Source organism: Sphaeramia orbicularis, chromosome 12 (assembly GCF_902148855.1).
Source record: "Sphaeramia orbicularis chromosome 12, fSphaOr1.1, whole genome shotgun sequence".
NCBI lineage: Eukaryota > Metazoa > Chordata > Actinopteri > Kurtiformes > Apogonidae > Sphaeramia > Sphaeramia orbicularis.
The window spans coordinates 43,744,875-43,760,413 of NC_043968.1; the positions used below are offsets into that span (position 1 = coordinate 43,744,875).

The window sequence follows — 15,539 nt, forward strand, 5'->3', positions numbered from 1 at the left end:
CCCTCGCCACCACCACTGTTGTTATTATGTATGCATATTAGTCATTCACACGGGATCACTCACACTGTTGGCCCAGGTCAGCACATACACAAAGACACACACACCATTTTGCTACACCAGTGGAGCATGGATGCCAGGCGGAGAAAGAAAGGGAGATGTATTCATTCACTTTCTATTGTGCACGGATCGAGTGTTAGTCCAGTGAATAGACGAGGGAGTGCTTGATAATGAGGCCAGTGTTATTACAGAGCTGCTCCAGCCCCTAACGACATCAATCCACTGGGATCAAATAAAGGCTTTTAATTGCTTTGCCTCATATTAAAATCCCCGCCGCTGTAGACGAGCTGCCCTTGGCGTGCCTGAGCATAAAAGCCAGCAAAAAGATTGTTTGAAAGGCCATCATATAGCATGTGCACAGGCTCTCTCAATTCATGTCTTTGCAATTATGTTTGTGTAACGAAAGCCTATTCATTAGCATCGGTCATCATTTTAGTAGAATATTTGATGATGGTGTTTAATATTTATGATGATAATAAGAATGGGGGATCATGTGTTCATTATGTGCTTTGTGTCTTTCTGCCTATTTTCAGGACTGAGTCTGTCGCAGAGAAAATGCTGACCAACTGGTTCACATTCCTTCTATACAAGTTCCTGAAGGTAACTTATTTAACTTTTACTTTGTAAAAAGCATCTATATGTGCTTGTAAGAATACTTCCCTTTATTAGAGGGGACTGGTATTCACTAAAAGCAATAAATATCACTCCTCTCGAACCTAGATTAAAAAATGTCAACACTGTCATCTCTGTCCCTTGTATTTCTTCCCTCAGCTCTTTACTGCAGCTGAGAGGAGAATAAAAACAAATGATGACATTGTGTTTTTCACCAAATCTTTTATTGCATGAGGTGCTTCTTTGTTTATCCATCAAAAGCTTTCCCAAACTCCAGTTTCATCTCAGCAAAGTTTATATATTGATATCTGTAGGTGGTACAATTTTCTGGAATTTAGAAAAAAAAAACCCAAACAAACAAAAAAATGCAGTTTGGGACATGATGTTCTTTCTCAGCAAATTTGCAGACAAGGAAATCTGGAAAAACATTATAAACAACATTTTAGCTTTTCTCAGACATTATTATGATTCAATAGATGCAGCAAAGCAGAAAAACTTTAAAATGTCTTCCCTCCTAAATCTTTTTTTCTGTCCATCTCCCTCCAAATGTTTTGCAGGAGTGTGCCGGGGAACCTCTCTTTTCCCTCTTCTGTGCCATCAAGCAGCAGATGGAGAAAGGCCCCATTGACTCCATCACAGGGGAGGCACGCTACTCACTCAGTGAGGACAAGCTCATCAGACAGCAGATCGACTACAAGACACTGGTAGGGGCTTCACCTGCTCAGGGTCAAAGGGCTAAAAGGGGACACTGAATACGGTTTCAGGGACAAACCGGGAAAAGAGGGTGGTTATGGGTTGCCAGTCTTGAGACAGGCAACAGCAAATAAAGTTGTTGTTGTCACGCTTGACATGTAGGGGGGCAACAGAATACTGACCTCACTTCCTTACGAGACTGAAGCTGTCAAAAAAAAGAAAAAAGTCATATTTGAGGATGAGGAGGAAGGCTACAGGACATGTGTGTTTTTGTGCACACATGCACATGGAAGCAGGGATGCACTCCTTTATTCATCAAGTCTGTCAATTGCAGACCATCTCTGCTGAGTGTATGCAAAGGAAAACCCAGGCACTCTTGACGTAAGATAAACACATTTGCCCTCTTATTTGGAATGATTGGGATTGTGCTCAATTTTTTAAGTTTTGTACTTCTACCAATAAAAGAAATTATTAAGAAAGCTCACAATTTTGTTAAAAATGTGTAATTAGTAGGTGTTCTGTTCATCAATTCAGGTAACAAATTCCTGTTCCCAATCCACAATCCAATCAACAGTATTAATGAAAAACAAAGAAGACTATTCTCAACTAAAACAACACAGCAAACTTCTTACTTCATGCACTAATACAGCAAAACCTGGAAAAATATGTTAATCTCAAGGGATGTTAATTTCTGTTGCTGTAGCACATGGTTCGAGAAACTTTATCTATAGGTAAAACAAAAGCATAGCTCATGTCAGTGTGTGGAAGTTAATGAGAGCTGTTGTCTAAAACAAAAAAAGCCAAACTTGTTGATAATCTTTTCTTGGCAGCCCTAGTCATGGCTCACACTGGTACTTTTGTACTACAGGTGGTGAACTGCATCCATCCAGAGAATGAAAAGAGTCCAGAGATCCAGGTAAAGGTACTGAACTGTGACACCATCAGCCAAGTCAAGGAGAAGATCCTGGATGCCATCTACAAGAATGTCCCACACTCACACCGCCTAAAAGCTTCCGACATGGACCTCGGTAAAAATTAATTTTGTCAAATATAATTCATTTGAAGACCTACAACTGATACTGAAATTTATTATTTATTGTGTGCTATTCACTCACCATATTACAACCCGTCTTTGAAAGACTTCTGTCTTGTAGTTCATGCATTTGCGTTATGAATACAGAAGAGAATTTTATAATCAGCATTTCTGTTAAGCAGTTTGTTTTTTGCACATCCCTGTGGTTAATGTAGAGTTTGTCAGACATTTCTGTCTATGCTGTATTTCTAATCTGTGTGTCGAGGGTAAAGCAGGCTGAATTTAGACATCCATTGATTTTTCACAAAGGCTTCTCCACCCCACAGAGGCCCTCTTAAAAATTACAAGTCTTCTTAAATATAACGAAGTAGCTTTCTTTCCACCTCAGGAGACTTGACTTCCTGGCTCTGTGGGCTCAGATGTCTGAGATTGGTCTCTCCCCACCCCAAACTTTCCATCGATCGACTCTCTTTGTCAACTTGTGTCTGAGTCAGATGATTGATCTGCTAATCAATCAAGATGCTCAGTGATCTCTTCTCTTTAGAACTCTTTTCTGGGTATTCTTTCTATCCTTTTCTCTCTCCTCGTCAGTATTTTCCTCTTCGTAAAATTGAAAGTGTAGGAAGAACTTTGACTTTTTCAATTACAGTCCTTTGTTACCATCTGTGACCTATGTGGGATGCATAGTATCTTCATTATCATTATTTAACATGAGTTATATAATTATGTAACAACATAGCTCCAAGATATCAACAAGAAATGTTAACGGATTGAGGCATATAATACATGCTCTCTGCTGGATTTTGGTGTCCTTTATATGTGCAGTACATGGATAACAGTGTTATCTATGTTCGTCTGCCAACACCTACAGGCTGTGTCTGCACCATGTACTATGCTTTTCATGGTTTAATATTGCCAGATGGATTTTCTAAGCCACTGTTTTGTATTAGTCATAACATATTTATAACCAGCTCAGATCTACAATGGGCTGAGTGCATACTGCAGGGATTCTGCCTTTGTGACAGCTAAGTGAAGAAATTGGTTTAGCTTTTGGACGCTTCCCTGGATAAAGTAGTTTTACAGCCCCTTTTGGGTAGAATGTGTTGTTTATTGTTTTATTACAAAAGGGAATTGTAAATTGTCTGTGTCAGCTGGTCAATCACCCTGTGTGCTCATGATTGTGTGTACGAGTAAGAGAGAGAGACTGAGAAAATTTAAGCTCAAAAGTGTGAATAAATCTATAAATCCTGACACATACACACCTACACACTCACACACAAACAAACACATATGAAACTGATTGCAGTGGCTGATAAGTTTTGTGGGATTGTGCAAGTGCTGTCCTGAGACAGATTGGCCAGAAGTGCTATTATCCCAGGTATTGTTTTTAATTCCCTTTGGCTACAGTCCACAGTCGCTTACTGAGGAGATATAGCCTGTGAACAAAGAGGCTAGGACTCGTGTGTCGCTCTGTATTGTGTGCATGCTACGAGTATCAAATGTGTCATTCATCTCTATGGAATACAACAGTCACCTTCAGCCTTTCTCATCACCATCCGGTTCCATACTGTCCCCAAAGCCCTTATCTCTTTGTCTGTGTGTGAGTCCATAATACATGTCCATACACACAAACATATACATAATACAAACATTGCCTCACTGTTTTTACCAGTGAGTAGATGCCACTGGGTTTGGGGAATGAGAGTATTCTCACTTTGCTCTTTTTTTCCCCACCAAGTTTATTCTTTTATTTATTACTTTCTGCCTTTTTTTTCCTCCCCATTTCATCATTTGTTTACTGAGCCTCAACTGGAGACTGGGTGCTCATTTGCATCTTTATGGGAAGATGTACTGTATAGACAAAAACAACAGGAGAATCTTTATTTCCTGCAGATTTTTCAGATGCTAACACAATTCTGGTCAATCCTCCAAAGACAGGCCTCATCATGCAGCCACAGTGATTGCTGCTTTGTTTTCCTGTTTGTGATCAGAATAGGAGATGACAGTGGCCAATGCAAGTGGGAAGCACAGCAAGGAGCACAGACACAATAACATATTCATAAAGCCCATGATGTCTGCAAAAAAGAATAGAGGAATCATCTGCTTGTTTGTTTTTGAGATGGCTTTGCTTTTTCACTTATGATAATGTCTGTTGGGTACTGCGAGATGTTTCTATCAAATCTATTGTTTTGTTTTGTGCTGAGGTTGCGGGTGTAGGAAACCTGGCATAAATGAGGTGCACATGTAATTTGGTTGTGAGGTCATGTAGACGCTTTTCTGTTATTTAAATGACGGACGCATTATTGGACGTTACTTGTTGAAAAGTATGGAAATGAAGTGATCTTCAGTTGCCTTTTGTAGTTTTCTAGTTGTTCCATTTTCCTTGATGGGGGCTTTGAGTTTACGCTGCGTCTTTTGAAAATTTCTGCAATAACCAGAAGGTCAGCTATGTTGGGGGCTTGGATCAGTTGAAGGAGAGATGAGGCACCAGTAGGACCTTCAGAGAGCAGAGCATAAGGTGGGCCAATGCTGCAAACAAAAAAGAAAGCACACAAGCCCCTGGTATATGGAATAAATGAACCATCTCTCACTTGGGCCTCTTTCTCTTTATGTTCTGCATGTGTTCGTCTTTATCTTGTATTACTGTCCTGAAATGTTGTATGCTTCTTTCCTTTATCTGCGATCCCAACATTTAAATGGTTCTAATGTACTGCAGAATGGCGTCAGGGCAGAGGACAGCGCATGATCCTACAGGATGAGGATGTCACCACAAAGATTGAAGGTGATTGGAAGAGACTGAACATGCTGGCTCACTATCAGGTATGCTCTTTATTTTATTGTCAACATTTATTTTTTTCCATAGTTTTTGTATAATTTCGACCTCAATTGTTAAAAACAAATATTGGGCTCAGCATTTTAAATGTCAGAGCAACTCTCCTTACTTCTATTACATTTTAGTAAACTACAAACTTGTTGCAACTCAAAGTCTTTGAAACTCAAATACTTGCTAAGAAAAATTTTAGATCGATAAGACTAAAAGTAAAAAAAAAAAAAAAAAAAAGTCATTTTTCCAAATTCAGAGCCTTGGCATCCTCTGGTTTTTGTGCTTGAGGTAAGATTAGATGTTCTGGGCAGTGTCCTCTTCTCTATTGTCCTCTTCTAAATTAGATCAGTAGAGACATAATACACATATTTAATAAAAGGGATGGATTTCAAGGTAGACTGATGATTAAATGCAATATCTATACACAGAGACAGACTGTTTCAAAAGTAGTGACAGATGACTGAGCCAGAATGAGTGTAAATGTGAAAACAGCCCCACTGTGCCAATAAAGTGTTAATAATTGGTGTTACTAAGCAAGCAGGCATCCACTGTCCGCTCCAAGTGCCATTTGCATGGTGCCTAAATTAAATGTCAGCAGCAGCTGGTGTCAACAGGCTCAGAATATGAGGCATGGGTGGAATGGATTAGGGAGCTGATTCGAATCGGAGATAAGATAATGAAGACAGAAGTTAATTCATTTTTCAGGCCAGGGAATAGGGACACCTTGATGGACCAAAATAAACCTCCCATCCTCTCACATTTGTCAGGAGGCTTAGCAAAGACCAAAGAAAGGAGCTGAGTTTTCTGTGCCTTCAGTTTAAGTGGTTTACCCAATAAATGCACTTTCTTTAACATCATGTTACAAAAAAAAATCCATTTATGCGTCTATTGATTGATACCACTCCTGCCATCACAGATGTGTGACTATATTATTAAGCTCTAAGATTTCTTCTAGATTTGTTCTATTTGTATTGTCTGTTTCATGGGAATTTAATATAATAGCCAGATACAGTGAATAGAATTACATGCTTTCCTTCATTAAATTAATCTGGTTTGAGCACCACCAGCCAAACTCATTCAGTCATTCTGCCTTCAGTTACTGACAACAGTGTGACATCTTGCATCACAAACAGAATGAAAAGTTTCATTTCTTGTTCAGAGAAACATCAGATGGTAGCTACAAGCAAAAATTTGGCATTTCCCATATCAGATCCTGTTGTCCCATAATGAGAGACATTTCTTTCTCCTTGCTTCAGTCCCTGTTTCAGGAAAATGCATTTTCTTGCTTTTTACATTTATCTGCCCCTCCAAATGTTATTTCCTCAAATGCCACTCCTCCTTTTCTCATTTTATTACATTCTGTTGTGCTTTACTGATTTTTTATCCATTCACCACTTAAGAGCAGTGAACTTGCTTAAGGGCGATTGTGAGTTGAGCGCTTCCCATAAACAAATAACACCATCTACCCTGTAGGCCTGCTGCACACAGTGATATAAACATATTATGGGTAAAGAGTAGATTGAGTGACTGGATGAAATAATGATACAATCTTAATAAGACCCTGCTCACACACACACACACACACACACACACACACACACACACACACACACACACACACACAAGGCCTCTGGTTCTGATTCTCTGTCCCATCCACCCACACTATATGATAGAGATCACTTCAATTAACCCTGCCTTAGCCTGCAGCACGAGTTGCCAGATTATGTAGAATAGGGGTGTGTATATGTATATGTGTGCGTCTGTATATATGTGTGTGTATGTGTGTGTGTGTCTGTGTGCCATCACGGCTGGGACAGGCGTCATCCCAGTTGTGTTAATTGAATCCTGTTTGGCTGACTGGGGAACAACGAGTGCACCCCTGACTTATTCATTCATGTACACACATTTATTTACACATGGATTCAGACTCACACAGCTTGATTTTTCACACTTTGACACACATGCACACACACACACACACACACACACACTACCCAGGACCCTGAGGAGAAGTATTATTGAATAGAGACCATGGGACGTCCCCGATCACACAGACCTATTCGATGCTCTGCTAAACTCTCCCTCCCCCTGTCAGTCATCATATGTATGTGTGGGCTGAGTGGAGCACATAAGGGTAATAAGATATTCTATTTATCCCCATAAAACCAAAACAGATGTAGGGAAATATAGAAAATGACACCAATAAATGAAATATGGGTTTTCTGATTGATTGTGTAATAGCTGAAAAAAGGCAATTGACTTTTCAGTTGCATTGTTCTTGACAGCTATTTACATAATGTGCATGTGTCTGTTTTCAGGTACCTGATAATGCAGTCATGGCCTTGGTTCCTAAGCAAGTCACAGCTTACAACTCTGTGAACAACTCGACTGTTTCTCGAACTTCAGCCAGTAAATACGGTAAATATGACTATTTCTGTGTAACTTTTGGTTAAAGAAGCTTTTGTTTGTCTTATTAGCAGAGTCCTTAGAGGAGAGGCCTGTAAGAAAAGACACACATCATACAAATATGGAATAAAATAGCAGAAAATCCTAAAAATCCAGTCTAAAAAAGTGATGAAAACAAAAATGAGTAAATCCTGCAGCAGAGGTTCTCACCTGAAAAAGGACATCTGGTGACAAGCAAAGGCAGGACATTTCAAGACAATAGTGATAGATCTTGACAGATAAGACACAAATTGGACTAGTTGAAAGGATTTCTAAAACATAACAAGACACCAACTAGACTCTTTCCTCTGTTGTCCTGGCCTCTTGAGACTGCGAAGTGTGTCCTCTCATCCTTCCATGTGTCAGTGTTTTTCTGTGTCTGTCTGCTCTACGTCTCCTTGAACCTGAGAAACCATCAAGTTAGTTGCTGATCAAAGGGCTGGCCTTACTGGCCACAAACACTTCAGACACATCAAATATGGTGCCACATTATTAGCATTGCTTCATCTCCATATGGTCTCACCTCGCTTCTTTGACGCCAAATTAATCCAGATAGGACAAGGTGAGTGGCGCAAAACAGGAAATAGGGAGGGAGGATGCCAGGAATATCTATCTCCCCAATTTTTTAAAGGGATTGACTTCAAACACAAGTGTGATCCACTTCGCAACTGGCATGGTACTTGAGAGTGACTTTGAACTCTCCCTGAGCACAATGGCCAAAGAATGAAGAAAGAAACAAGGCTGAATTTGATATAGCCGCTGAAGAAGGGGAGGGAGAGAGAAAGTTGTTGAAAAGTGCAGAGATTAAGACAAACACAATATACCATGTTGAGTCAGGGAATGAAAGGAGAGACCCCTGTGTTTGATCTTGGATGTAATGTTTCCCTCAAAAACCGCAAGGACAAAAAACAGCTGAAAAGTAACCCCTTGCATGCATGGAGCTGGATCAGAATCAAATCTGAGCAGATGTTTCTCTCATGTGTATCCCTAAGTTTGTTCCTCCCTCAGCCTTCTAACTTATTGAATAAATAATTAAGACAAAACAAATGTATTGCTCACCCTCCGTTTTAATAAGGATCCCCTCACCACAAGTCCTCCTACACACAAACAGTTAGTGTTACACTTCTCCAATAGCTCGGGAAAAACCAAGTAATAAGAGCTGAAAGCTCTGTAGAGAATACTTGACACAGTCTTAAAACACACAGTTACGTTTAAGTATTGCTTCCTGAAATGTCCTATAGGAGAGACAAACATTTTCAGTAGATCAAACTGTAATCAGATATGAGCAGCCAATACATGCACACCGTCTGGATCTGATGTCTCCAGCTGTCTCTTTTCCCCCTGAACACTCTCCTCTGTTCACTCCTCCCACTCTTCTCTCTGAACAGATTGATTTCTGTCATGGTGAAAAACACTCTTTTTTTTTTTACTCATCTCTTGCAACCGCACCCACTGATCAATTTTTTTTCACACTGTGTAAACATTCATTGAGCCATGTGTTTTGAAATGTCATCGCCACTCCGGCCATTGGGTGGGCCATACATATTTCATCTCGTCTGACACCTGTTCGATTTTATGTCAGCCAGCGATGCCACGTCTCGTCCCTTGAAGAGGAGGCCATGAAAAATTAACCATTCACTCTTTCTAAAAGTTTCATATCCAATCTTCAAAAGCTGCAAATTGGAAACCACAATCCAAAAAAGTACCCCCAGAAAAATACCTCTTTCTTGAAGCAACAGATGTGTCTTTTCATTTATTTTTTGCTTTTGATGCCTTTGACTGATTTTTGGTGTGTTGTTAGTGCTCTTTTCTTCTCAATACCTCACTTTCTTGTTCCCTGTTGCACAAAAGCTCAAATTATATTTCACAGTAAAAACAAATTCAGTCCTCTTAATACAATATTCACTAATGCACGGTGTTCTTTACAGAGAACATGATCAAATATACTGGAAGTCCGGACAGCCTTCGTTCACGCACTCCTATGATCACTCCTGACCTGGAGAGTGGGGTCAAAGTTTGGCACCTGGTAAAGAACCATGAGCACGGAGACCAGAAGGAGGGTGACCGAGGCAGCAAGATGGTTTCTGAGATCTACCTGACACGACTTTTGGCAACTAAGGTAAGCCATTTGTATTTAGAAAATGTCCCTGTCATTGTTCATATAGCCACTGGCACATCCTAGCAAAATATGCTGCAATTTATTTCTCAGGCTAAAATCACTGTTTATGCAAAAACATAAATTATTCACTTTTTCGCATTTGACTCAGCAGTTGAGTCTGTGAGAGGCTAAAAGACTATAACCATCACCATGTGTTAGTATGACTCAGTAAACCCTCACTTGAATTAAATATTCATGATTAGTTTGGATGATTCATCTCACTTACAATTATTCAAATGTAGCCCTCTGTCCTCTCAGGGAAAAATGGAAATAGTTATGTCCGTCTGTTTTCTCTGTTGCATTGACATGGCAGTCTATCAAAAAGGCTAAAGAATAGACACATAAAACTAGCGAAGGTGTTTCTTTACTAAGAAAAAATATCAGGCAAAAATAGAAATGGCTATAAAATGAGTGTCTTTGAATGTTCCTTGTGACAATGGCCCCCAGGGAGAAAAATAATAGTTAATTTGGTTTGGAGGAAAATGTGACTTTGATCCAACAGCTGAATGCAAATTACTAGTCCACTTCTAAAGCCCCTTCTGCCTCTTCTTTCATCAAGACATTTACTCTATCAGACACAGACAGAGGCATACAGAAATGCAGAAAGGGGGGCTGGGATCTGAAAAATACATTTTGATTCACTTTCTGCCTTTTTTCACAAAGAGCACATCAGTGTGAAAGCTCAAGGTCTAAACTCTGTGCCATCTCACACACAGTAAACAGACCTATAGAGAAGATGTGGGAGTAAAAAAACAGAGTGTCTTGCTCTGATTAGCAGACTCCCTGAAGCAGAAGCCCATTTACTTACATGTTTGGGTGACTCACACATCACTATGCAATGACACTTGATCTTCAGTGACATTAAATCTCTTCCCTGCTTCGCTTTTCTTTCTTCCCAATAAATCACTCCTTGGTATATTTTGCTGATGAGTGGGTACATGTGGCAGTTACGCCGTGTGGCATTGTTAATGCTAAAACATTACTAAAAGAACCAAAGTCTACTCAGCTCTAGATCAAACCAGCCTTTAAGGAAACTGGTTCAGGGTTTTTATAGTTACTAAAAACAGTAGACTAAAACTAAAAATACAAGTGAAAACATAATTTAGTTAAAGCTGCAGGAGCTGAAATTGGAACTGGAAAGCAGAATTGGGAAATCCACACCTTTTTTTCTGCATCCTTCTCCTCCAGGTCCAAACCAAGAGACTAAATATATGACAGGGTTTAATGTTTCTATGGAAAAGTTTTCAAAACTTCTGTATCACAGCGTAGACTTGTAGAATCATGCATTACATTTCATGCAGTTATTGCAAATACAACTTTGTGTAAAATTGTCTGAAAACACCTGTAGTGAACCAAAGTTTGCACCAGTGGGTAAATTTTCTACAGCTTGTAAACATAGAGTAGAATCTAATGTCTTCTTAAACCACTTGAATCACAGTCTTCTAAAAGGTAATTAGGATTTTTTTTTTTTTCGTGCCAGTGATGCTAAAACCACCATCAACTACTGCAGCTTTAACTGAAAAATAATGAAAAAAAAAAAAACCTGTTTAATAAAATGTGAACACTAAACACAAACTATGATGAAGGATGCAATTTAAATTCAAACAAAATTAATTGCAGGTTAAATGAGTGTGATTTATCTTTGGTGTTAACAGTTCATGTACAAGACTAAAATGGCCTTGTACAATGTGGGACCTTTCATATTTGATGTGAAGCATTCTTTCATCCAACTGAAACTGAACTGAAATTACAAAACAAAGTCAACATAAAAACTATGGAAAACTATTGCCTGGTAGCTGTTGTTTTTGTAATTTCTGGACTGATACTGTAGTCTTCTACACATCTTCATCTCCACACATGCACACATCACCTTTCAGCTTGGTCTATTTCCCTGCCATTATCCCATTCAAGAGTGCAGGAAGGTGGCTTCTGACTGTAGACAGCACATCATCTTCCCAGATGGATTGTTTTTGTGAAATAACCAGTTTATCTTGGCCGGCCATCTCTCTTGGTGAGAAATGATTGGGCAGACAGGCAGTGTAATTGACTGCGTTTGGCTTTCACCTTGCCAATAAATACCTCTCCCTAGCAACGCCGCTGACGTTTCTCATATTAGCTCCATCAGTGTCACTCTGACAGAGTGTGGGTACAGGTTGTGTTCATGTGTGGAGGGGCACAGGGAAGGATTGCTTTTCCCCCTCTCTCTGCTACACTTAAGAGTGTGTGTCCATCCCCAACACCCTGTGTCGTGCCCATGCCTCTAGTCTGCTTCTCTAAGACCCCCAGTGTTTTGATTGTTTGCTTTCCTTTTTGTGGAGGCAGAAGGCATCAAAATGTCCAGATGACACAGTGTGTTTAGAGTGTAGCCTAATAACAGGGTAGTTCTTCATGGGGAGTGTGTGTTGGCACTTTCATCTCCAACAGGGAACAAGAGAATCCCATGAGGATGACGGTGTTGGTGCCAGAGTTCCCTTTGAGGTAGAGGATGATGTTAAATGCCAAGACCTTGACACTTGTGTGCACACAAAGGTTTTGGGCATCAGCACTCATAAAAAATGTAAGGTGGCTGTTCTGCAGCTGATGCAGACTGTCACTTGCAGGGTAGATTGGTTTGATATAAAGATATGTGATTCCATCATTACAGAAAACGATAAGCTGTCTGGAATGTGGGCCACATTAGAATTACAGCCGTGATTGTCGGACTAACAGGATTCCCTCCTCCCACTCTCTTCTACCTCTCTCGACTCCATGATTTGGTCACCAACCCCAACTCAAATTGGATTTTTATTTGCCAGTGCCTGTACACACCTCATCTGCCACACTCAATGGCCTCTCTTCCTGATAGGAAACCTCTGTCGTTTCATTTCCATCCCTCACTCTCGCTCTTTCTCGTGCATCCCATCAGCTCTTTCTTTACAAGAGGATTAGATTCTCTCACTCTCTGTCTCTCTTCTCCTCCTCCTCCTTAAAGTCGCCAACATTAAATCAAATTAGGGTCAATGGTGCAGTGTGGGAGCTAATCCGGCAGCACAAAGAGGCTTAGGAGATGCGCCTCCTGTTCCCAGATATTATTAAAAGTCAGCTGTGAAATAACAATTTCCCCCATCAAAGCTGCAAACAGATTTAGGGGCCGGGTCTGTGAGATAGGAGTCAGACACATAAACACCACAGCTAGCAGAAAGTGCCATGAACGAACACATAAATGCATCCAGGAGTGAATACAGTTTTTGCCGAGCATTCTGTCAACATTAGGCAGCAGTATATTTCATAATATATTTGACAGTAACAATGTAGACAAACTATGTTTAAATAAAAAGTTTTATCAAAGAACGAACAAGTTTATTGTACTAGTAACTAGAAGTGCCAGGTCTTCTTCACACTTCTTTTCCTTCCACAATATTATATACCACTGTAATAAGTCTAAATTGTAATTCAGTCAGTTGTCATTGATTATAATCCAACTACATTTCAGTCATATGTTTAGCAGTGAACCAATAAGTATTCTCCAGTTGGACTTGTGGTTCATCAGAGCAGATTTCTCAGGCATGCAGGCATCGATTAGTAACAAGTTCAGTTAGTTACCTTTCATTTCAATGATATAAAGAAGAAAAGAGGCCTAATAGTACATATGTAATAGTACTTATGTTGATCTGAACAACCACCTGTCGCAGCACCTAAAACAATCACATATTTCACAAAACAATCCTTTACTTCACTTCAGATCCAGTGGTTCATTTTCTTGTCTATGGCTAAAATGTTAAAGATTACCACAAAGTTCATCTGATATTATGAAAAGACCTTTTTTTAATATCAAATATGGGATTGTTCAGGCAACTGAGGGACTTAGGACTCTATTTAAACAGTACAGACACTTGTCTTCACTCTCAACGTCATGTTTACAGAGTTTGCAGTCTTCCATCTTTAGTTAGTTCATCTTTATTATTTTCTAATTTAACTATTATCATCCTAGTTTAAATTCTAAATTAATCCAGGGCTCTCCAGTGTTACTCCTTTCATGGATCTGCTCTAAAATTCAAGGGAATTGCCATTATCCCATGCCCGACCATTCACCCAAGGTTCATGAAAATCAGGTCAGTTTGTTTTACATAATTCTGCTGACAATCAACTGAGCAGATAAATAGGAATGATCACTTAACCTCCACGGTGGACATAAGGACTATTCAACAGTGGACAAACATAAACAGAACCTCATGCTAAAAGTAATTTTTTCTTCATGTAATTCAATTTTCCATGTTTCCTCTCCTCTCTCCATAGGGTACATTACAGAAATTTGTGGACGACCTGTTTGAGACCATTTTCAGCACAGCACATCGAGGCAGCGCCCTGCCACTGGCCATCAAATATATGTTTGACTTCCTGGATGAGCAGGCCGATAAACACAACATCCATGACCCACACGTCCGACACACATGGAAGAGCAACTGGTGAGTTGAATGATTCATGAAAATATGAAAAGTCTGTCAACTGTCTTATAGAGACATATCATCTTATAAACAAAAACAATGTAGGTTACGGCTAGGAATTTAAGAAACTCTGTATTTCTGGATTATTTTTCTCCAATGTGGCACCCTGGCTTCTTTAACAGCCTTGTGTTTTTATTTTATGCATTGTACTGCTGACAGACCAGTGCATTTTGGCCTATCTCACATGGCATTGCCCTGGCATCACCTTGTGTCTGTGCCAAGCTTCACCACACGTCTCTTCCCTTCCTAATACCCATTAACCACAGGGGCGTGTAATCTTCATTAAAGCCAACCACAAGGGGCTAATCCAATTGGCTGCCAAGGCACCCCATCTATTATCATGGATAACTAGGCCAAAAAAATGCCTGTCACTGTGGAAATCTCCATAGTGACAAATGTGCACTACCAGGTGAAGGAAGCGCACCTCTAAATTAATATCCGCTGATTAATTTAAACCATAGTGACCCCTCTGAGGCCACTGTAAAAGGTTGGTAGGGGTTAAATAACCAACAGTCCTCTAGAATGTGCTGAAGAGAAAAATGAAAGGTGAAGAAAAGGGAAGTGAACTCAGTGGGAGTTAAACGCACACTAATATCTCATTAGCCCTCTGGCCTCTGCCCAGTTCCCAGCATGCATCACTCAGCCTAAGGCCCAAAAAGACCAAGGCGATGGGAAAATAAAATTGATGTGTGTCAAGAGACAAATAGAGTAATAGAAATAGAATTGGATATGGAGAAGGCTCAAGAAGAGAAAAAATATTATTTACGTTATGTTATGCTCCTCATTTGGATTGCGCTGCATCTGTGTTATTGGGCCATTTGCAATGTGTGTTAAGTGTTTTCTTAGAGCACAATGAGCCACTCTTACATTACACTTTTAATGGTATGGGTTCTCACTAGCGGGCTGTGAATGAATAGTAATTTATCATAACACACCCTCTCAAAAAGCCACTTAGATTGCACACATCAGTTTGTGCTGATGCCACCACAGATATGTCCTCTGTGTGAGATGTGCATATATCTGTGTCCTTTCTCTCTCACTGTGTGTGCTTACCCCTAACATTTAATCCCCTCAAAACACTGCAATCTTGGCTGCAACAAAAGCCTTCATTTTGTCTGATGGGAGAGAATAATAATGTCAGTGCCCCTCCCATGCCGGGCCCCTTTCCCATTAAACCTACCAAGCCCATCGTCATCATACACACCATTAACTACAACCCATCACCGGATCTAA

General features: G+C 39.9%; 1 protein-coding gene across 1 annotated transcript in view; it reads left to right on the top strand.

Moving 5' to 3' along the window:
• The window catches only part of plxna4 (plexin A4), a 231,693-nt gene that overhangs the window by 204,600 nt on the left and 11,554 nt on the right, over positions 1-15,539 (top strand). The window contains exons 23-29 of the mRNA XM_030149424.1: positions 591-657; positions 1,227-1,373; positions 2,231-2,390; positions 5,112-5,215; positions 7,538-7,637; positions 9,593-9,783; positions 14,098-14,267. Of these exons, the coding sequence (XP_030005284.1) occupies positions 591-657; positions 1,227-1,373; positions 2,231-2,390; positions 5,112-5,215; positions 7,538-7,637; positions 9,593-9,783; positions 14,098-14,267 (939 nt within the window). The remainder of the gene's footprint in view (positions 1-590; positions 658-1,226; positions 1,374-2,230; positions 2,391-5,111; positions 5,216-7,537; positions 7,638-9,592; positions 9,784-14,097; positions 14,268-15,539) is intronic.